Genomic DNA, 24,268 nt, shown 5'->3' on the forward strand with positions numbered 1-24,268 from the left:
CATAGAAACAGGAGTAAGTTCCAACTTACTGTGTTGGTACCAATTCATTTCCTCATCTCTGTGCGTTTCCCCCTCACCCCCTCAATAGAGCTTTGGGCCTCAATTTTTTATTTAAACCTTTGGAGTTAGTTTTGCTACTATGTAGACCAGGCTACCCTCAAACTTGTTAGTGATCCTCCTGCTGGGATTACAGACATGTGCCAATATACCTAGCTGTGGCCTCAACTTTTAAAACAAATTTACAACTAAATTATAGTTGGAATCAGAGGCACCAGTATATAAATTAAAACCAAACCAAGCCTATGAACTGAATTGAAAACATTTCAGGACCAAGTTGTAATTGAGGAAACAGCTCATTTGTCTGGTATTTGTCTGTTTGACGATTGTGTCTTCCTGATTCTGGAAGAAAAAAGTGGCAACTGTAGATTTTGATGTTTTCCTAGGTCTCATCCCCTTTCAGCATCTTGGCTGTAAGCAGTAGTTTTTTGAGGCTGAGTATCAGCAACCTATGTAAATAATCACTTTATTAGAAATGTTATATTGAAAAAAAATGTAACTTTAGTACTGAGTGGAGGAAATGGCTTTGTTTGTTAAACTGATATCTATTTTCAACTAATTTTGTTTGTTTGTTTAGGGAGCACAGGAACAAGGCAAACATTCAGTTTGGAGAAAATGGAACAACCATATCTGCTGTCACCAATAAGGCATATGTTTTTGAACGAAACCAATCTGTTGGAGACCCTAAGGTTGATTTGATTAGAACAATAAATATTCCTCTGCTGGTAAGTATCATTATCACGGGTTTGTGGCAGGAAAAAATGGCAAGATGGTATGATTTAAGAGCTATTATTTCATGATAATAAGTTATATAATTTAAGAGCTATTTTATGATAACATATAGATAATATGGGGGGAGGGGAGCTCATCTTACTTAGCATGACCTCCCTGAATTTAATCCCAGCACCATTAGAAAACAAACATAAAATACAGATGTGCAGAAAGACTGATGTGTGTGTGTGTGTGTGTGTGTGTGTGTGTGTGTGTGTCCCTCCTGGCCTCCAGCTTGGCATTGGTTATTCTTCATTTGCTTAGTGCTTGAATTATAGACATACTCCAGCACCAGTACATAGCGAGCCTTTCACGTGTATGTACTTTTACTAAATATACAGATAGGTTTTTTTCTGAGGTCTGTAAAATAAGGTCATTTCAAAAGTCATTCAGACACTAGGTCTCTGGGAGTTTTTTCCTGTGTTCAGGATTAGCATTTATGCAAATAAGGAAGGACTTTTTTTTTTTTTTTGGTACCTAGAAATTTCAGACATTTGTTCCTTCATTTTGTCTTAGAAGCCTACTAGAATTGGCATGTGGCTTCTTAGATTTTTATTCTAAGTTTAAAATTTTAAGACACATGATTGACATTTCCCTCTCCTTTCAGACCTTTGATTAGACTCTACCGTGTTTTTCTTGGTCTCAAATTATGCTGACAATTCCACCTTATAATACCTGTGTTATACCTGTGCCACACTGAGACTTACGGGCATTCTTTCTTGAAATGGGATCTCTTGTAGCCCAGGCTAGCCTACCACCTTTGTTTGTTCTTTAATGTGGTGCTAGGGATCAAATTAAGAGCTTCCTGCATGGTAGCATCTGGGGGATGGGGCTGCTTCACCCACTGAGCTGAGTCTCTAGTACCAACCTCCCCTGAGACTTCTACTCCAAAGTGACTGCAGCGGAACACTCATGGATCTGAATCTGAACCTTGCTTTGCCTTGCCCTGCTTCTAAAGGTAGAGGGGTTTAAAGGTCCAGCCTCCACTTTGCTCCAGGGGAAATGGAGCCACCTTGTGGCCAAAGATCCCTATGTGTTTATAAGACCTCTGTCACATTGGTATCATTCAGAGCCTGCTAAAGAGAACTTTACATTCACATCTACAGTAAGATGTAATACGAGACTGGTGGTCCAGGCCTGTGACCCCAGCTACTTTCTGTGGCAAAAACTGGAAGATCAAAAAGCCCAGATTAGGCTTCAGAGTGAGTTCAAGGTTAGCCTGGGCAACTTAGTGAGACCCTGCCTCAAAATTTACAAAAAAGGGGCCTGGAGCTTAGGATAGAGGTCAGTGGTAGAGTATTTGTCTATTATGTGCAAGGCCATGAAATCTAGACAGACAGATGGACAGACACACAAAGAGTGGGGGGTGGGGGGGGGGGGAAGAGGGAGAAAGGGAGAGAGTAATATGAGAAAGGGCGGTACCTGAACTCTTACTCCACACAAAGAAAGGAAGGTCACTGGTTGGATTTTCTGTTTAGTCTCAAACATTTACATCTCAGTTTCCGGCCCCTTCTATTGAGGGGCAGGAAGAGAGCCAAGTGGGTGTTTTTTGTGGGGGACACTGGTTAACCTGCCTCTGCCCTGCAGACTGTGGTGGAGCTTGCGCAGCTGCCCCTCCTCAGGGAGATCATCGAGGCCATGCTGAAAGCCTACCAGCAGAAGTTGTTTGTCACTCACACTGCACACGAACTGCTCTGGGGCTACAAAGACGAGATCTTGTCCCTCGTCCATATTTTCAAACCTGACGTCTCCCCTAACTTCGGCCTGTTCCTTGAGGTAAGTTTTCTTCATAGAACCTGTCTTCAGCACGCAGGGGGGAAGAGGGCACACAAGCCAGAGCGCATCTCAAGTCTGGCTTTCCTCCAGGCGAAGACCAAAAGTGCCTGGAGTTCTAAATATTTTTACAAACTCTGTGAAAAAATAAGGCAGTGGCTTTGGAGGGGGAGGGGAAGAAACTGTCGTAAAATGAATAGCTAGTTAGTGGCAAATAAAACTAACCTTCCTTAGGACTGAAGCACTGAGGTAGGGCAAGGCGGTATGCTCACGGTCCAGCCTGTGCCTGTGCAAGGTCTCACTCTCAGTGCTCAGCGCCATAGCATTTCACTTCCTGTCCAGCACAGGAAGTGCTGAGGGTTGAGGTTGAGGGTTGTTCAGACACAATTATAAACAAGTTTAAATATTACTTCTCTGAGAGAATGGGTCCTAAAAGTTGTTTCACTCTGGGAGAGCAGCCCAACAATGTCCTGTCTCACGGAGCTCGGCTCCTGAAGGTTAAAATATCACAGCATCTCAGATGCATTTTGGTATTTTAATGCTTATATTTGATCATTCTTTAATGGTGATGCCCACGTTTTTCCAGAGAAATGGAACTAATGATGGGGAGTATGTTTTTCTGACTGGAGAAGACAATTACCTTAACTTTTCAAAAATTGTGGAGTGGAATGGAAAAACGTAAGTCCTGTGAGAGTTGCTAGTGTAAGGTTTTCCAAGTTTTCATTTAAACAAAATATGCCCTTTGTTTTTTCTGTCCTAATTTAATACTAGGGTTGTTGCTTACTGGCAGAGCCCCTGCCTACCATACACAAAGCTCTGAATTTGATCACAGCAATGGAAAATATGTTGGCATTTGTCTTTTGTATAAAAAAGGTCAGTATTCTTAAAATTATTAGTTTACCAGTCAAGGTGAGGGTAAAAGCACCTTGAGAATAAGTATTGAAGATTTGTATGCTTACAGTGGCCAGGCACGAATTAGAAACCATGGAATTGCCTCGCTGGTTTTCCTTGGTAGTTATAGAATAAATGTGTGGTAGCCACAGTTCAAAGACTTAAACCAGTATTTGTTTGGTGGCTGGGAGGGAGGGAGGTAGGGAGGGAGGGAGGAACCACCTCTTTTCACTTTGTGAGTAAGGCTTGTTCATGTTATTCTTTCCAAAGATGAAATTCATTTTCTTTTTCTTTTTTTTTTTCACTGCTTAGACATATTTTAATATTTGGTAAGTCATGGATTACAAAGAGTAGAATAACATTGTAAATTAGATTATTACCATTTTTATAGGTAGATATTTTTATTTTTAACTATAATAATTTTTCTTTTATAACTATAATTTCCTTTAATAACTATAATTTTTCTTTTTTTATTGGATATTTTATTTACATTTCAGATGCCATCCCCTTTCCCCATTTCTCCTCCCTAGAAAACCCCTATCCCATACCTCCTTCTCCTTTTTGCCTTTATACAATTTTTTAAATGTCAACCAAAGGCTTTATAAGTTTGGTAATGCTCAATATCAATCAGAAGTGTAACCTAATACCCAACCTAGATATATCAACTATCTTTGACTGGCAGAGACATGTGAACATCTGCCTCCATGTCTGGCCCCCCTCTCTCTTTCTCTCTCATCACCTAGCTCCTCCTCTCCTTCTCCTCCTCCTCTCCTTACTCCTCCTCTCCTTACTCCTCCCACCTTAGCTCCTCCTACATATCACCCTGCCTGTTAAAATAAAACTTTTCTCTCAAAATACAGTTAGAGCATAACTATACTAATTTATGTCAATAAGGTGCAAGATAGACCTAATACCCAGTCCATCATTTTGTTGACTAAGCAGAACCTCTGTCATCTCTCCTAAATAAAAGACTTAATTCTGAACCTGTTTTTTTTTTTTTTTTTTTTTTTCCTGGCTTTAGAATGAATGTCAGCTGAAAACCATCCTCTCAAATCTTTTCTCTGAAAGTAAACAGCAAGGATTGCCTATGAGACTATAAGTTTTCAACCCCATCAGAAATCCAGAATGACTGACTTAACTGAAATTATGGGAAGCACAAAGCATAGCTTCTAAAACATAGCCAATTTATAGAGACCGCTGAACACCTGGACAGTCCCTATACTACAGAATGTTGGAGCATCCGATCTTCAGCCTTCTGGCCCAGGATCATCTGACAGACCTAGTGATGCAGAATTATTAAGGGCTGATTACTCTGTCTTGGCAGATATAATCAGTCGACTATTCTGCAAGTGTGTCCTTTTCTGGACAGTATTTTGTCTGTAGATGGAAAGAGGCAATTCTTGCCTAGTGGCTGTCTCACCACAACTGGAGTAACTCCAAAGATACTCAATTTCTTCTTAGAATCCAATTCTTCTTAGAATTTCTTCTTCGAATTCCTGACAGGAAGCTGTCAGGAACAGACAGGTCTCTAATCAAAATGAACATTAATGCAGAAATGTTTGTAATGTCAATTTTGTGGATTTCTGATGTTTTGAAAACCAACTATCCATGTAAGGCTATCTGGACAGTTATCTGTTAACTCCTCTCAGCTATTTCTAAAGAAAATATAGAAAACTCCCTAACAATAAACTCAAAGCCATGAATTTGCTATAGGCCCTTAACTCACAGTCTAACCGCCTCAAATAAGTTAAAAAAGTTAAAGAAGGACTGGGTCTAAGCCTTGTATTCCTAAATGTGTTATACAGGCACAATGCCTATGATAGTAACAATATTCATCTCACTTTTATATTAATAAGAAGCTTGTACCAATAAAAACCTTAAATTTGAAATCAAAGTAAATTTTGTACCACTTAAGAAATTATAACTTCATTTTAATAACAATTATACACATTTCTACCAGTAAGTTATGGCTATGCAATATATCCTAGCTAATCCTCCCTGTTCCACCAAAACCACTACTTTTCCCTAGAAAGACAGCCCAATATTAACCACCTCAGTTCCCAAGCCCAGGGAATAGGGGCGCCGACTCTTCATTAACTTCTTCAAGCTGATTATGGGTGTTGAGATATTAGTAGAGGGGTTGGGGGAAGAATAAATTGATAAGCCTCTGACACTGTGTCTTCACTGCATCTGGCTGGAATTCCAGGACATCAGAGGTTCCAGCAGGTGTGCTCAGCTTGCCTGATGAGTAGATACACCAAGGCTATGTATTCTGCAATATACAATTCTCAAAACAAATTTTAGTATCAAGGTAATTGTTTGTTTGAATTCTGGAATCTAGTCTTCTAGCTTCCTGCCTCTATCATGCCTAGTCCATATAATTCTGGGAATTTCTATGAAGGTGTGCTCCCACCATCCTCCCATTTTCGCCTCCCTGCTCTTGAAATTCTCCAACACTTGGGAATCCAAACTTTCAGGCACCAAGGCTCTCCAATTCCACTGATTTCTAACCCCTTTACCTCCTCCAATTACTATGAGGGTGTGCTCCCACCATCCTCTCATTCCCACCTCCCTGCTCTTGAAATTCCCCAACACTTGGGAATCCACACTTACAGGCACCAAGGCCCTCTACTTCCACTGATGCCTAACTCCTTACCCCATCTTTCCTTCTCCAATTACTATGAGGGTGTGCTCCCACCATCCTCTCATTCCCACCTCCCTGCTCTTGAAATTCCCCAACACTAAGGAATCCAAACTTTCAGGTACCAAGGCTGTCCACTTCCACTGATTCCTGGCAAGGCTACCCTCAACTATCTATACAGGTGGAGCCATGAGTCCCTCCTTTTGTGTTCTTGGGCTAGAGATTTTAGAATGGCTACTCCAGCTTGTTTCTTAGGACCATTTGCTTGAAAAATTGTTTTCCAGCCTTTTACTCTAAGGTAGAGTCTGTCTTTGCACTGAGGTGGGTTTCCTGTATGCAGCAAAATGCTGGGACCCAATTATGTATCCAGTCCATTAGCCTATGTCTTTTAATTGGGGAATTGAGTCCATTGATGTTAAGAGATATTAAGGAACAGTGATTGTTGTCTCCTGTTATTTTTGTTATTAGAGGTGAAGTTATCTTTGTGTGGCTATCTTCTTTTGGATTTGTTGGAAGAGGATTACTTTCTTGCTCTTTCTAGGGTATAATTTTCCGCCTTGTATTGGAGCTTTCCTGCTATTATCCTTTGTAATGCTGGGTTTTTAGAAAGATATTGTGTAAATTTGGTTTTGTCGTGGAATATCTTGGTTTCTCCATCTATGGTAATTGAGACTTTTGCTGGGTATAGTAGCCTGGGTTGGCATTTGTGTTCTCTTAGGGTCTGTATGACATCTGTCCAGCATCTTCTAGCTTTTATAGTATCTGGTGAGAAGTCTGGTGTAATTCTGATAGGTCTGCTTTTATATGTTACTTGGCCTTTCTCCCTTACTGCATTTAATATTCTTTCTTTGTTTTGTGCACTTGGTGTTTTGATTATTATGTGACGGGAGATATTTCTTTTCTGGTCTAGTCTATTTGGCGTTCTATAGGCTTCTTATATGTTTATGGGCATCTCTTTCTTTAGATTAGGGAAGTTTTCTTCTATAATTTTGTTGAAGATATTTATTGGCCCTTTAAGTTGGGAATCTTCACTCTCATCTATACCTATTATCCTTAGGTTTGGTCTTCTCATTGTGTCCTGCATTTCCTGGATGTTTTATGGGAAGAACTTTTTGCATTTTGCATTTTCTTTGACAATATTTGTCAATATTTTCTATGATATCTTCGGCACCGGAGATTCTCTCTTCTATCTCTTGTATTCTGTTGGTGATGCTTGTGTCTATGACACCTGATTTCTTTCCTAGGTTTTCTATCTCCAGGGTAGTCTCCCTTTGTGATTTCTTGATTTTCTCTACTTCCATTTTTATGTCCTGGATGGTTTTGTTCAATTCCTTTACCTGTTTGGTTGTGTTCTCTTACAATTCTTTAAGGGATTTTTGTGTTTCCACTTTAAGGGCTTCTACCTGTTTACCTGTGTTCTCAAATTCTTTTAGAGTGTCATTTATGTCCTTCTTGAAGTCCTCTATCATTATCATTAGAAGTGATTTTAAATCTGAATCTTGCTTTCCTAGTGATATGGGGAATTCAGGACTTTCTTGTGTGGGAGAACTAGGTTCTAAGGATGCCAAGTACCCTGGGTTACTGATGCTTATGTTCTTGCGCTTGCCTTTTGCCATCTGTATCTCCTTAGTGCTACCTGCCCTGTCCCTGACTGGAGACTGTCTTTCCTATTATCTTGGTTGTATCAGAACTTTGTGGGGTGGGTGTAATTGCTGGGGTAAGTGCTGGGGCCCAAAATCTGCTCAGTGCTCAAGCTCAGACAGGATACTGCCCGAGTTAGAGCACCTGGGATCCCGGCTTCCTCTGGGTTCTTAGAGACTGGGGGCAGAGCTGCCACCCAAGATCTGCTCAGTGCTCTGGCCCAGACCGGGGAAATTCATTTTCATTCAGTATTTTATTTCAAATTAAAAACTTTTATTACCTAATTTTTGTTTTATCCCCAAACACTTCTTTTCTCTCCTTTTAATAATACTAAGATTACTTAGTCTTTTAAATTCATAATAAATTATGGGTAAATGTGTGTTGAGGCCCGAGCTGCCCCACTTTGAGCAGCCAAAATGTTGCGGCCCTCTCAGCTCCATGCTGGGGGGCCAAAATGTCCCGGACCACTCTGCTGCTTTGGTCTGCGGGTCAGGGTCTATTGAGAGAGTGGAGATAAAGGGGAAGAGACTCGAAAAATGGAGACAAGACAGAGGTTCTGATCAAGTCTCTTTTATTGAAAGGAAATCTGGGGTATTTATATGGTTTTGCCACGTGCCTTGCAGGTGTGGATATGACGTAAGCCTTACAGGCGTGTATAGCGTGGATAGCACGTGCACCATGGGCCTTGCAGGCGTGGATACCATGTACGCCTTGCAGCATGGGGCACTAAACAGCAAAACAAGCTTTGTGGGATATCAGAGTGTGCTCAGCTATTGTAGGCTGCTGAAAATAAAGTCTCATGTCGGGGTATATGGCTTGAGATGGCTGCGAAGTTGATAACTGCTTTCTAGCCTCTTTCTGCTAAAAGTCGGCTCCCAACAAATGTGTGATATGTTATTTAACATGTTTGAACTTATTTTTAGATTCTTTTCTAGGCTTAGATTTTTATGGTTCATGCTTTTCATTTTTCCTTCCAAATAGGACAATAATTTTAATTTCTTCACATTCACATCCTTGCACCTTGATTTAATTTTGAGACAAGGTCTTACTGTATAGCCCAGGCTGGCCTGGAACTCGCTGTGTAGACCACAGACATCCTCGCTCTGCTTCCTGAGTGCTGGGTTACCACACAAATGTGCGACCATGGGTTTTCTGTTTGATTTTTCTTTTTCTTTCTTTTTTTTTTTGGGGGGGGGTAGTATTACTGGTCTTTAAACTCAGTCCTTGTATGTGCTAAAGCCTCTACCTCTGAGGAATATCCATAGCCCCCTTGGTTTACTTTTGGGAAGAGTCAAACTCTCACTATGTAGCCCAGTCTGGCCCGGAGCTCTGGCCCTGTCTGCTGGCCTCACAGACACTGGAGTTGCAGCTGTGAGCCAACTGTCCTTTGACCTTTAGCGTTTGCCTTTCCTTTGATCTTCTGCATCCAGATTGGGTTTTATGTCATGATTCTGTTTGGCCCTGGGACAGGCACACGTCTAATCTAGGACTTCCATTCTGAGATCTGGGGAAGATTTTGGCTACCATCTAGTCACTTTACTGGCATTTACCTGAGTCTGGCTACATGAGGTTGGTGTTTAGGCCCAGTGATTCCAGACTGTTGGTATCTTATTCAAAGCATTGGAATAAGCACGGGGAGATTTGCACAATAGCACAGAGACTGTCTTCAAAGCAAAGTGGAAGTGTGGATCAGCAGAATGAGATGGTGGTCTCGAGATGCCCAACAGGCCATATGCGTGGGGCCTCAAAAGATCCGATGACTGTCTGGGACTCTCTCAGTGTCCCAAGATAAGAAGTATGATTGCTAAGGATCATAATGTATGTGGTTTTTTTTTTATCTCCCCCCTCTCCTTCCCTTCTCCCTCTTGCTCCAGCCTGGCCCCACTTACTGTGGCCCAAAGGTTTTTATTTATTTATTATATGTAAGTACACTGTAGCTGTCCTCGGTCACCCATAAGAGGGCATCAGATATCATTATGGATGGTTGTGAGCCACCATGTGGTTGCTGGGATTTGAACTCATGACCTTCCGAAGAGCAGTCAGTGCTCTTAACTGCTGAGCCATCTTACCAGTCCGTGGCTTTTTTATTTTGAGTGGCAGATTACTTTATGACTTCCTCTCTCATGTCCCATCCAGAATGAATCTGATTGTAATGATATGCAAGCTCAATTCATAGGCCTAAGACAGTGCAGCCTGATGCAAGGAGGGGTCCTAGGATGCTCACAGGGTGCTTGGTACATTGTATGGAAAAGTGTTGGGTGTGGCCACACCATGTCCAGGCTCCTAAGCTCACCTATGCTTGTGTGCCTCCATATCTAGCCTCCTAGCCCCTGAGTTCCTCTAAAAGTTTATTGGAGCCTCTTTGTCTAGTCTCCGTATCTTGATAAATTTTTCATTTTCTGATCTTGTATTTATGTAAATTCCCTACAACTATCTTCTAATTCATGATTTTTCTCTTCAGCTATGCTGTCTGGAGTTTTATTCCCATTGATTTTTTTTCCAAAACATTTTTTGGCATTTAAGTTTTCTATTTTTTTAAAATTCTTGTAATTTTGTTTTGTCTTTTTGTTTCTTTCAATACCACACCACTTACCTCCAGTTTTGTTTTAGTTTTTTTTTTTAAAAATGGTATTGGAGATCAAACTCAGAACCTCCTGCATGTTAACCAAGGACGTACGCTAAGCTTCATTATCAGGCTCCCACAGTTTCTATGTAAAAAAGGGTTTTTTTTTGTTTGTTTGTTTGTTTGTTTTTTTAAATTTTGTATGTGTGACTATCTTGTCTTTGCATGTGTGCCTATGTACTACATGTGATTCTGATGCCCATGAGAACACAAGGCATTAGATCCTCTGGAATTGGAAGTACAGAGGGTTGTGAGCCAACATATGGATGCTGGGACCCTAACCCGGATCCTTTGCAAGAGCAGCAAGTGTTCTTAACCTCTGAGCCTTGTCTCTGGCCTGGCCTCCATCTCCCTGGCCTGGCCTGTATTATTTTTAAGTTCCACTTTGCGATACTAAGCACACACGTTTATAGAATTAACCTGTTCTATTATTTTAGTTTCTTCTAAAGTGAATTAACTTCTTTGATGACTTTATTTTCTGTATTTTACTATAGGTTTCAATCATAAAAAATGATTTTCACAGTTGTTTTCATTGGGAAGCTAGTTGTGTGTGTGTGTGTGTGTGTGTGTGTGTGTGTGTGTGTGTGTGTATCTGTCTGTCTATCTCTCCTCTCATCCCTCTCAATGTACCAGTCAGCCTCCATATAGTTCAGAACCTAAGCCCAAAGTGGGCCCCCATCATGCCATCAGGCAGCATGGCTCAGGTTTTGCTGTGAGGCTATTTCTGAGTCACCAGCTTTGGACAATATCAAAATGAGCAGCACTGGTAGAAGCTGCTTTCTTTGGCCTCTTTGGATGAGCAGGGAATCTCTGCTCCTTGGACCCTGATTCTAGCCCTAGTGGAACATTCTCTGTCCTTACTAACTTAGGAACTGAACTCCGGTTCTTCCCCTGGGCTCCAGCATGCAGGAGAGCATCACTTCAGCTCTGCCTACCACTGTATACTTACCAGCATTTATGTTTTCAGTGTGGTGTGGACTGTCTGAATGTTTTCCTTTCGTGTTTTAGCAGCCTTGATTTCCTGTTTTCACTTGGTAAACACCCTCAGTGCAGGAACTTAGAGCACCATCTGCACCTGAAACTGGGAGGATTTCTATTTATTTTTTGGTCTTTTCTTCCTTTACTATTTGTACTGTTTTTGTCTGTTCCGAGTATTTTAACAAGTTATCTTAAGCCGTACGACTAATAAAAGGCAGAAGTGTATTCTTCACAGCTCTGATACTGGGAGGGATGTGGTTCTTTACAGAGGCCTCCTTCTTGCTCTAATTTCACACACGCGATGGAAGGGCTATGCTTATCTCTAGGGTCTCCTCTGCAGTCACTAGTCTTATGTCAGAGCATCCTTTCATGACCTGATCACCTGACAGGCAGGATTTCAATACAAAGACCTAGAGGGATCATACCTACCTAGTCCACTACATGAACCATTGTTAAAGCATGCTATCTCAACTGTGCTTTCAGTGACAGCAACACAGTATTAGCATCTTTTCTTATCCTGGGCAAGTCTGTTATTTGGAAGGGAGAACTATTCAGAGAGTAGTTAATGGTCTTCCATGAATATTAAGGACTGGGATATATCTAATACATAGCCCCTCTGTCCTGGGCAAGGCTGCCATTAATGTCTACTTGGGTTTACTGTTTTAAGTAAATCAGTATTTCTATCTCTGTTGTTGTTGCTGCTGCTGTATTTGCATATGATGTAAGATGTAGAGGCAAGTGTGTCACACTGCTTGTAGAAGTCAAAGGACAACACTGTAGCCTTGGTTTTTCTTCTGCACCTTTGCATAGATTCCATAGATTGGAGTCTGGCTGTGAGTTTTACCTAGCCATTGTGCTGTCTTGCTGGCCCTTAAACCACTATTCCTAAACACCAGTGCAGGTGCACTCTTCTGGAAGAAACAGAAATTTGTGGCTGTTATCAAAAGTGATTTTGGTTTGGAGTCTACTTTTTCTTTCCCTGTTGTACTTTCTACCACTTCTGTGCCTATGTATGGGTGACGTACTGCTGTAGCCAGCCCCACTTATACCTGAAAAGGTACTGACCAGTTAGAGATCTTAAGGTCTAGCTGTAAGTCATCTGTATTCTCCCCTGTACTGTAGATCGCTGGACTGGTGGACCACAGACACGTGCAATATGATTAACGGGACAGATGGCGATTCTTATCACCCACTGATAAGCAAGGATGAGGTCCTGTACATCTTTTCATCTGACTTATGCAGGTATTTTAGCTCTTGGACTGTGAGACAGGGTGTGGGATAAACGGAGGCACTCACAACGCATGGGAATGTGCACATCCTGGTACAGGTGCTGGAGGCACACTAAGACATGATGCTGTGCAGTGGCTCATGGCACAGATGCCAGAAGGTAGCTCTTTGATTTGGATCTTAACTCTGCTCGAAGCTCTGTGGCCCTAGGCAAGCTATTTAACCAGTCTACCTTGCTTGCCTTTCCCTCTTCCTCTCTCTTTCCCTCTGCTTTTCCTCCCTCCATCCCTTCCTGTTTCCTCCCCTCCCCCTCCCCTCCTTAATTCTCCACCCCTTCTCTATTTCATATATATACATACACATATGTGTGTATGTATATATATATATATATATACACATGTATATATATACATACATATATATATATGTATATATGTATATATATATATACATGTATATATATACATACACACATATGTGTGTGTATATAATATATATATAATATACACACATATGTGTGTATATATAATGAGACAGGGACTCAGGTGTCTCGGGCTGGCTTCAAACTTGCCAGAGCCTGATGCAGCTGAGGATGGCCTTGAACTTCTTTCTCATTTTCCTCCCTTCACCTCACTAGTGCTACAGTTACGGATGTGAGCTGCCGCACCCTGCTTTTACAGAGCTGGGCAAGCATGCTATCCGCTAAGCCACGTTCTTACACTGACTTTGCATCCTTCCCTCCTCTCAGGTCGGTACATATAACTTTCAGTGGCTTTGAGAATGTAGAAGGACTGCCTGCTTTTCGGTATACTGTGCCTGCAGAAATACTAGCCAACACCTCCGAAAATGCTGGCTTCTGTATACCCGAGGGAAACTGCATGGACTCGGGAGTGTTGAATATCAGCATCTGCAAGAATGGTAAGAAAGTCTAGGGAGGTTATGGTTTACGGGTACCTAGAATGCAGACAGCTCTGAGGGGTGAAACCAGATTTGTCACCATGCTAATATATAGTGCAATTTCAACCTTTCAGGAATAATGTTTTGGCATATGCCTGCAATCCCAGAACCCAGATGGCAGCAGCAGGAAGATAGAGAGTTCAAGGCCAGCCTGGGCTACATAGTATGAGGCATGAGAGTCTAAGCCTATAATCCTAGTACTTGAAAAGCAGAAGCAGGAGGAATTCTGTGAGTTCTGGGCCAGCCTGATCTATGGAATGAGTACCTTCCAGGCCAGCCTGAGCTGCAGAATAAGACCGCCCCCCCCCCCATGTCTGAAACAAATAGCAAAAACCCAAACAAAACAAGAACAGTAAAAACATCATTCCACGAGAGAGAATTGTCATTTAGTAGTACTCTGAGGTGAGACCCTCTCATTAAGGTGGCCCGTTTCCTCCAAAGCCTCCAGCTATGAGACCTTGGGAAATTCTCGTGGTGTTTGGGAACCTCGGCTTCTTCAAATGCAAAGTGAGGATAAGGTTTTTAGTCCTGTAGTGTCCTGGGGTGTTATTTAACATAGATACGTAGACATAGTATACTTGTACGTTCAGTAGCTATGTAAGTATAAATGTGGCCAGGACGCTGGTATAAGGGGTGCAGTATAATAATGGGGCATGCAGCAGGTGGCCAGAAATGCAGTGTGAATGTTGAACGGAGCCTGGCCAAGCTCACTTGGGCATGGCTTCTCTTTTTCCATTGTGAACCAATTTTGCAGTCAGGAACTGTGTATTCTTCTTAGACTTAAACCTAGCCCTGTTCACTTCTATGTCAATCACTGCAGGCGTGCCCATTATTATGTCTTTCCCACACTTTTACCAAGCCGACGAGAAGTTCGTTTCTGCCATAAAAGGCATGCGTCCAAACAAGGAAGAACATGAGACATTTGTGGACATTAATCCTGTGAGTACACGCTTCTTCTTGGTAAAAGAGCATACCTTACTGTGTACACATAGGTTCGCTTTAGTCCAAAGCATTCTTAAGGGACATGCCTTCCTTCTGTGGCCATTCAAGTGGGTGGAAGGGGATCATTGTGGTCCGTAGCCTGTAATGGAATATCTGAACTCTGTGGGTCAAATCTGCAGAAACCAGCAAACCTGCTTTAAAGAGAAATAGAAAGAAAGCAAAGAAAAAACATGGGGTTAGGGATGTGGCTCAGCGGTAGAGTGCTTACCTCGCTTGCATGAGGCCCTAGATTCAATCCAGCATCACAAAAGAAAATGAACTCAACAGTACAAATTCAGTCACGAAACCAGCTGAGGCTGTACCCATATAACCGGCCAGCCTGCTATCAGACAGTGTTGGATTCCACCTTCAGAATTACAGATCGATTTGTATTCTCTGCTTGGAATATGGAGATCTAAGCATAAGTATTAGCATCATTAGTTATTGGCAAACCTTCTATAGGTACTTTGGCCAGTTTCTTATATATTATTCCTGTAGATGGTATCAGACATGTATATACTTTGCTCTTGAGTTCACAAAAAAAAAAATGTTAAAGTGATAGGAGATCCCTTCAGTGCAAGAGTCTCTCTTGTAGAGACTGGCATGTAGAAGCTAAATGAAAAACTCAAAGATCTCACTTAACCTGGCAGCACAGACCCCTGATCCCAGCTACCCAGGAGGTTGAGGCAGGATGATCACAAGTTCAGGGCCAGCCTGGGCTACAGCATGCTTCATGCATGCTCTAGGCAAGCAGTGCAGCAGCTAGGCTGCAGCCTCAGCCCTCAGGTGTGACTGTATGCCTGCTCTGTCAGCCATCAGGTAGTTCCCTTTTGTCAGGGCTTGTCACATTTGGATGGGCAAAATCCCTCAGGGCACATATGTGCTTGTTGCTTTATGCCTCCTATATTCTGGTATGGGGGGCCCTGGATTTGGAAGTCATTCTCTGGCAGGGACTTCCCATCAGCCTCTTAGTTCTGGAAAACTGCCCAGACGTCACATCCAATATGGAATTGGTAGCTTCTGGTGGAGTACTTCCAGACTTTGCACTACCAAGGGACAACGTTGTGGGAACTTAATAGAAATGCCGTTTCTGTGTTCCATCGTGATCTGCCAATCAGAATCTGCATGTTAGCAGATTCCCAGGCATTCGCATCCCTACAAATCCCAAGCCCCCTAGTGCAATCAATACTTGTGGTTCTGCTGTAGAGACCAGTTTCCCCTGTGCACTCTCCCTTGTACACATGGCAGTGGGTTCCCATGGGTCAGAACCACAGTTACACTCTGTTGAAAATGTGGCTGAATAGATCCTTTTTTTTTTTTTTTTTCTCCCTTTTTGTTTGCAGTTGACTGGAATTATTTTAAGAGGGGCCAAGAGATTCCAGATCAACACTTACGTTAAGAAACTGGATGACTTTGTGTAAGTGTCACCTCTTCCTACAGAGGCAGATGCTGGGTTTGCCTTGTGACTTTCGGGTAGGCCTCTATCGGGGGAGTAGAGCCTACTTCCAACCGCTTGACTTGTCTGTCCCCAGTGCGATATGATCTCACTGTTGATTGTGCCTCAGCCTTGGCCTTTATAAGGTGCTGTCCATGCATCAGGTGCTGCTGTTGGCACTTTATATGCATCAGCTATGGCTTTACTGTCTTTTTTATACTTGAGAGAACCAAGACACGAAACTTAAGTGACCTGCTGGCACTCACAATCGTTGAGGACGTGTAGATCTGCAATGGCTTATCCAGTCACCTAGCAATGTCCTCCACCCTTGATACTGGTCTCCATCTCTTTTCTTTGTACTCCCTCTGCTTCTGCTACCACAAGTTCTCATTTGTACACTACCAATAGGCTCTAAGATCCAGCCTTACTCTTCCACATTTCAACCATAAACAACTCCTTACTAAGAATTTCCCTCCCCTCCAAAACAAAACAAAACAAAAACCAAGAATAGCTTCTGCCCACGTTTTTCAGTGGGATTTTTCTTAGATCTGAGAAAATACCTATCAAATAGTCAATGAAAGACAGGATATAAAATCACATGTGTCTATCTATCTCTTTGTCCATCTGTCTGGTCTTTCCATCCATCCATCCATCCATCCATCCATCCATCCACCCACCTATCTATAAACCTTGATGTATTTCCCCTACTGAACTCTTCAGATTTAATTACAATCTTGGTTTCACTGCCAGTTTTCTCTACCCTGTACATAATGAGAACTATAGCATGTGACTATTCTAAGACCCTAATAAAATAAAGCCCCTAAAACACTGATCACAGAGAAGTCAAACAGTGGTTAAGTGGGCCCTTGTTGAAGAGACAGTATGGTGGCCTAGAAACTTCCAGAGTGGCACTTGTGTCCTCTGCTCTGAACAGCGCCTCTTTGATGGGTCTGCATCTGTAGCTTACACTTTGTTAAAATACTGCATGGCTGTGCAGGTTTGGATTGCTGGCTGACAGTATTGCAGTCTTGATTTCTGATTTCTGTATCTATGAAGATAACTAAGAAGTCCATGGCCAGTTCCCAGTAACCGGGTGAATTAAGTGCACTGCAGTCTTTGTTTGGACTTGTCTCTCCAGGTGAGAGATGTTTTCGAGAGGATGTCCATGACATAATGCCATCCTTTGTCTTTGCAGTGAAACTGGAGACATTAGGACTATGGTTTTCCCAGTGATGTATCTCAATGAGGTAAGTCCTGAAAGAGGAGGAAGCCACAGGATGTGTTAACTGTCCAAGTCCGGACTTCCATTATGATGTCTGCTGCTGTAGTGATGTGCCATTTAAGGGAGAAAAGGTGGTTTTTCTGAAACAAAGAGTTTTAACTATGTGTGTTTGTGTGTGCATGTATGGGTGCGAATGCCAGTGCCCAGCGTCCAGAAGAGGGCACCGAGTTACAGCAGTTTGTGAGTTTCCCTATGTGGCTTCTCTGAACTCAGTGCTCTGCAAGAGCAGTGATGCTCTTAACTGCTAAGCCATCTCTCCAGTCTCAGATTATGTTCTAAAATATAAGTAAGCTGCCCTTAGAAAATCTCCCTTTCATAGTGTGGAAGGGGGCTGTGCCTGGGAGCTGATTTGGACATTTCCCTTCTCAAGAACACCAGCTGAATTAAAACTCCCTTCTGAGGGGCTGCTTATGGGAAAGGAGCTGAGCGCTGGAGGAGAAGCACTGCCAAGCTGTCCCATGAAGCCTTTGTCTCTACTGAGACCCAGACAGCTTAAGATACTGTCTGTGAACGTCACATGTCAGGGGCAAAAGAGCTGTCTCAGCAGATAAAGGTCCTCGCTGCTCATACTGGAGAACTTGAGTTTGGTCTCCAGAACCCATCGCCCCTTCCCCCTAGACTAGAGTGTTTCCTTGATTAGGAATTCTCTCCAATCCTTGTTAGCTCCATAACTCTGTTAAGCAGTTTTTTGTTGAGACCAATGTCTTAGGGTTTGTATTCCTGTACAAAACCTCATGACCAAGAAGCAAGCTGGGGAGGAAAGGGTTTACTCAGCTTACACTTCCACATTGATGTTCATCACCAAAGGAAGTCAGGACAGGAACTCACACAGGGTAGGAACTTGGAGGCAGGAGCTGATGCAGAAGCCATGGAGGAGTGCTGCTTACTGGCTTGCTTCCCCTGGCTTGCTCATCTTGCTTTCTTATAGAAACCAACACTACCAGCCCAGGGATGGCACCATCCACAATGCCCCCCCCCCCACACACACACCCTTGATCACTAATTGAGAAAATTCCTTACAGCTGGATCTCGTGGAGGGATTTCCTCAAGGGAAGCTCCTTTCTCTGTGATAACTCCAGCTTGTGTCAAGTTGACACACAAAACCAGCCAGTACAACCAGTGACTGTCATGTGTACTCAGGAAAGAAACAGTACTGTCTGGATACCATTTTTGTAGTGTTTTATCCATTCATCTACTCAGCCAGTATTAATTAAGTACCTGCTGTATACTGGGTGCTCTTCCAGGGGTGCAGGTGGCTGAGCTGTCTTGCTTTCAAGGAACTCACAGTTACTGAACATAAACAGGTTTCAAGGACAATAAATGAGGTTCTAGGGACAGCAACACAAGCTCTTCTATCAGGCCTGAAGTAACCAGAGACACTTCTAAAATGAAGAAATGCTGAGATGAATTTGGAATGACCTATCTGATGCCAAGCAAAGGCTTATTTTTTGTGTCAATGTGACAGAAGCAACTTAAAGGAGAAAGGTTTATAATGGATCACGATTTCAGGACTTCAGTCTATCGTGGCAAGGAGGCCATGTTCATGAGCATGGTTGGTGGCAGGTGCATGTGGCTGGATTCTTCACATCTCAATGGATCAGGAAGCCACTTCTCCAGCCAGCTCTCCCTCTCCTAAAGGCTCCATGGTCTTCCAAAGCAGTGCAGCATGGTGGCATACACCTGTAACCCAGCCCTTCAGAGGCAGTGATGCAGGTTGGAGGCCACCCTGGTCTACATTGTGAGTTCCAGGCTAGCCAAGGGTATAGAATGAGAGCCCATCTCAATATAAAATCCAAATAAACAGACAATCAAACAAAACCAGTCCTACAAGATGATAATCAACATTTAAAACACAAGCCTGTGGGGATATTTCATACTCTAACCTTAACATACATTTTCTCAACATTTTTTAACATCTTTCTCTATTTTCAATCTATGTTGAGTTGTACTTGTTTTCAAGAGAAAATAGATTGAGTAAATGCCTTCTTTGGTTATTCTAGGTGACTTCTCAGTATATCTGGTTTGTTTGAAATAGACACACACACAAACACACATGAGATACCTAGTCCTCAAGATAATACCATTTCTTCCCCATCCAGAATGTTCTCATTGACAAAGAGACCGCAAGTCAACTGAAGTCTGTGATTAACACATCTTTGATTGTCACCAATATACCCTACATCATCATGGCACTGGGCGTATTCTTTGGCTTGGTTTTTACATGGTTGGCGTGTCGAGGACAGGGGTCTATGGATGAGGTAAGTGCTGGCTGGAGGAATTTCTCTCTTGTTGATATGTCTACCCAAGGGATTCCTCAATAATCTATTGAATGGCTGCCAGCTGGCTCCTTTGGATAGATTGGGGGGGGTGGGAGGGGAACACTGATTTTTACAGTTGCAGACAGACTGAGTGGTAGCCAGGACTGGTATGCATTGAGAAAGGCAGGGTGGGTGACAGAATGGTGCCGTTTGGTGTTTGAGGGTCTCTCAGTGGGTTTGGGCACATCCCATAGGAGGTAACTTCACATCTTTGAAAACAATAGCTTGAAACAAGAATATAAAACCTTTGGGCTGGTGAAATGGCTCAGCAGTTAGGAGCACTGACTGTTCTTCCAGAGGTCCTGAGTTCAATAGTGGCTCACAACCATCTGTAATGGGATCCAATGCGCTCTTCTGGTGTCTGAAGACAACAACAGTGTACCCATATAAATAAAATAAATAAATACAAATAAAATAAATAAATACATCTTTTTAAAGAAAATAATATAAAACCTTTAATCCCCTAAGCTTCAGTGCTGGACTGCCTGGGTTCAAATCCCACTATTAAACATCTATATGAGTCTTGAAATGGCTTCAATTTCACCATGTATAAAAGGAGTGATAACAGAGTCTCTTGTGAGTTTCTGGAGAGAATCAGATGATGTAGAAAGCATAGAGGCCTTGGCTTAACGTTTCTCAAGAAGCTTGGTTATTATATACAATAAAAATAATTCCAATGTTGTCCAGCAAAGGGGCCAGAGACCACTTGTTAAGAATCCTTGGTATATCTGGAAGTGTTATGGTTGAGATCCCGTAACAATGGTAAAAGGTGGTTGCAAAATTTCCAGGAGGAATGGGTTGAACTGGCTCAGATTGGCCTCTCAAGTGACCAGGAGTCTCATGGCTCCTATAGAAGCCCTTCTTTTTCTGTGGAACTAGAGGCTGAGGCAAAGGCCTGACAAAAGACAGACAAGCACTCTCCCACTGAGAAACATGCCTCACCCTTAAAAACAAATGCATTTTCAGATGAGATCTCTCTGAGCTGCCTAGGCTGACCTTGAACTTGCTCTGTGGTCTAGCCAGGCTTTGAACTTGGCATCAGCCTTCTCAGTGATAGATGACAGACTTGACCCACCAGGCCTGGCACAGACACCCTTCTTTAGTGCTTGGCAATTTCTGTTTTTAACTGCACTTTTCCCTTCATTTATCCTGCTAAACCGTCTGAGCAGGAGACGAAGCTGGTTGAAACCGTAGCTTGGAAAACCCTGTTGTGTGGCTTTCACTCGTGCTAGCTAGAGTTAGAGATAAGGCAGACTGCTTACCATTGCCACCTATGGATCTGCCAGGCTGTGTCATCAGTGGAATTTTCCTAGGTAGAAGTAGACTACCTAGGAATGCTAATTAGCATCCATAATTAACCATCTTCACATTTTCCAAAAGTGTTAGTGAGTTTCTACAGCCTCCGAGACACTGCTCCCCGGTAGGTTACAAACCAGGAAGGAGGCTGTTTTGGTCCAGGATGCTAAGGGTCATAATCCTGACCATACAGAGGGGAGCTTGCAGATCTGGTATTGGGGCTGGAGGGGAAAAGTTGTCCTCTAACAGGGTAAGGTTAGAGTTTTAAAGAGCAAAGACAGCCAAGAAGAGTGGAGGGAACTGCCTTTCCATCAGCTTCTCTTCCCACCCCTGCCACCTCGCCTCAACCTTTCATGTCAGGACAGAAGTTCCTGACCTGAACATTTAACCTCTGCGTCTTCTGTCTGTCTCAGGGAACTGAAGATGAAAGAGCACCCCTCATACGAACCTAATGGGACTTACCTGTTGCCTGAGCTTGGTGAGAGAATGTGAGAACTGCCCTGCCCTGGACCAGGACAGGGGAAAGCCTGCATCCTCACGGGCTCCTGGCCTGTCAAGAAGGAAGTGAAGCCACAGCACTGGCAATCAAGAAGACCCTCTCGGACAGAGGGAAATGAACAGGGTGACATGGCTGGCAATTCTGCTTTATAAAATCATGTCTCTAAAACTGTGTTCATGTGTCTCGGAAATATTTAATAATCTTGTGTAGAAACCTTTTGTGGTTGGGCTCTGGGAGCTGATGGGATTTTGTGATCCCTGTTGTAGATACAATGTCTGAGTCACTTGTTAATGTTACTTGGCCTGACCTGATTCAGTATACTTCATTCTCCAAACTTTGTATTTAAAATATGTATGTGTCTCTGTTGTTCTCCATCCACCTCCTTACACAAAAAGATGTGGTACCCAGGGTAGAATGATAGCTTCATACAATGTGCCATGCAAATGGGTCTGATATCCTTCTCTAAAACATTAGGTTTTGCATCTTGCTCTAATTTTCAGGAAAATAAGTCAAGTCTTTTGACTGTTTTATAGTGTATAGGAATCAAGTGGGGGAGGGGGTGGGGGGTGGTGTGGTGTCTGTAAGTAGATAGCATTGAGCTCCTGAGGGTTTTTAGTTGTGCTTTTGTGAAGCAAGAGGTTGCACTGGGAACGTTGGTGAGGGTAAGACAGATATTTCATTTAGAATAGAATTCAGTGTTAGTTACGACATCTTAGGCTAACGTCACTTTTAGTCAAAGATGTTTGGATATGGAATGTGCTGCTGAGAGAACAGAATCAATGACTCAATGACTTTTACCCTGTAGGCATTGTTACCACATAGGACAGTGACACAGAATCACAGTGGCTACAACTATTGAGGAGATATTTGTAAAACAATGGAAGTCCGTCTGCCTGTAGCTTATGTTACAGACAGATCCAGGAAGTCTGCACAGGTTAGAGAGGCATTTCTTCTGAGTCCAGCCGGTGTTTTGCGGCTCCCTGTCACTAAGTGCCCTCTGCTTCCTGTGACAATCATTTTTCTGACAGAGCCACAAGTGTTAGACTGCTAGACAGAAGGCACTTCAGATAAGAAGTTGTGAGAAGCTGCCACGCTGGTTCTCTTTGGAAGGCACTGGCTTCCAGTGTAGGACTAAGGACATCAGCAGTGTCACAGCGGTCGGATCTCAGCTATCCTGGAGGGCAGTGTCCATGATTCTCAGAGTCCATGGTTTTGTTTTGGTTTTGGTTTTTTTTTGTTTTTTTGGTTTTTTTTTGTTTGTTTTTTTGTTTTTTTGTTTTTTTGGTTTTGCTTGTTTGGTTTGGTTTTGTTTGGTTTGGTTTTGTGGTTTGGTTTTTGAGACAGGGTTTCTCTGTGTAGACCTGGCTGTCCTGGAACTCGCTCTGTAGACCAGGCTGGCCTTGAACACACAGAGATCTGCCTGCTGAGTGCTGGGATTAAAGGCTTACACCATTGATTTTTTTTTTTTAAGGAACCCTATACATTATCTGGTTAGCTGCTTATAGAATTCCTGAAAAATCGAATTTCAATGTATTTAAATTTTTTAAAAACTGACATACATATTGGAATATTGCCTTAATATACAGGCCCAAATTTTCCTCTCTTGATACAAAAGCAATAAACTATGTTTTTTTTTTTTTTAATTTTGGTATTTTTTGAAACAGGGTCTGTGTAGTCCTGGCTATTCTGGAACTCACTATGTAAACTAGGCTGGCCTTGAACTCAGATCTGACTGCTTCTGTGTCCTGAGTGCTAGGAATCGTGAGCCACTATGCTTGGCTGATGTTTCCCTTCTAGAAGAGACAATTTGTTAAGTTTTCACCTTTCCTACTAATCGAAGTAGAAATAATAGATACCCCAAATCACCAAACTGTGAAACTAAATTGAAAATATCTGACCTTTAGTAATGACAAATATTTTTAGACTTCATCAATATTTAAATAGGTAGTTGGCATATCTTAGTCTTCATTCTCACTCTGCAGCTCAGGCTGGTTTGGAACTCACTGTGTAGCATAGGCTGACCTTGAATTTATGGTGAGCCTATCTCAGCCTCCCAAGTACTGAGATTAGAAGCACGAACTACACACATCTGTCTTGATGCAACTACTTATCCACACTAATAGATTGATAAGCTAGTGCATACTAATTGGTTCGTTCCTATTTTCAGGATATAATCATCTCTGAGGAGATTTTTTTAAACACAGAAATTATAGTGGTTGATGTACATAGTAGACTGACTCACACATAGAAAAGGAGACCAAAACCAGATTAATCCTTTATTAATGCCATGGTTGTGAACAGCAGCGGTTCATTTGGTGTTTTCTTTCTAAAAGGTCCATGACAAACCCACAAGGCACAGTGGGAATTATAGGTTGATCAACAACAAATATATCCATTCGGTGTGGGGCTGAAAATAGCAAGCTGTTCTCTGTGTTCATTCTTTGGAGGGCATTATCCTGGACAGGCCCCAAAGGCTGTGGTCATCAGCATTCTCATGCCAGAGAGTGGCAGGAAACTGGGAGAGCACAGGGTGGCGGATGGGCATCTCCACATAGGCTCTAGGCTCTGCCCAGTAGGCTTTACTTCCCTGTGTTCTACAAAGATCACTAATAGTCAGTCACATGGGACAAGCACTACACAACTAACCCCTATTGGGGTCTTTGCTTAAGGGGGATAATTTTTAACTTGTTGTTTGCAGTGTGAATTCTTCAAGCATTGTTACTGGTATAAATCGCTTGTGCCTGACTTTAAAAAGATTGACCAGAATGTTCTTCATGTAGCTTACAGAGTTGGGTCATTTGTTGTTCTTCTTGACCTGGCTTTATTTCTACCCACAATACAATGAAATGTTTCACTAATTAAAGAAAGTTTCTATAAAGTTTCACTGTGAACTGTCTC

The 24,268-nt window shown here is 42.4% G+C and overlaps 1 protein-coding gene across 1 annotated transcript in view; it reads left to right on the forward strand.

Moving 5' to 3' along the window:
• Scarb2 (scavenger receptor class B member 2) overlaps positions 1-24,251 on the forward strand; it is a 61,431-nt gene extending 37,180 nt beyond the window's left edge. The window contains exons 3-12 of the mRNA XM_076926493.1: positions 635-782; positions 2,416-2,604; positions 3,188-3,279; positions 12,498-12,617; positions 13,351-13,520; positions 14,380-14,498; positions 15,884-15,957; positions 17,171-17,222; positions 19,357-19,515; positions 21,285-24,251. Of these exons, the coding sequence (XP_076782608.1) occupies positions 635-782; positions 2,416-2,604; positions 3,188-3,279; positions 12,498-12,617; positions 13,351-13,520; positions 14,380-14,498; positions 15,884-15,957; positions 17,171-17,222; positions 19,357-19,515; positions 21,285-21,323 (1,162 nt within the window). The 3' untranslated portion in view covers positions 21,324-24,251. The remainder of the gene's footprint in view (positions 1-634; positions 783-2,415; positions 2,605-3,187; positions 3,280-12,497; positions 12,618-13,350; positions 13,521-14,379; positions 14,499-15,883; positions 15,958-17,170; positions 17,223-19,356; positions 19,516-21,284) is intronic.
• Positions 24,252-24,268: the final 17 nt, after the last annotated feature.

The sequence above is a fragment of the Arvicanthis niloticus genome, chromosome 27 (assembly GCF_011762505.2).
Source record: "Arvicanthis niloticus isolate mArvNil1 chromosome 27, mArvNil1.pat.X, whole genome shotgun sequence".
Taxonomy (NCBI): Eukaryota; Metazoa; Chordata; class Mammalia; order Rodentia; family Muridae; genus Arvicanthis; species Arvicanthis niloticus.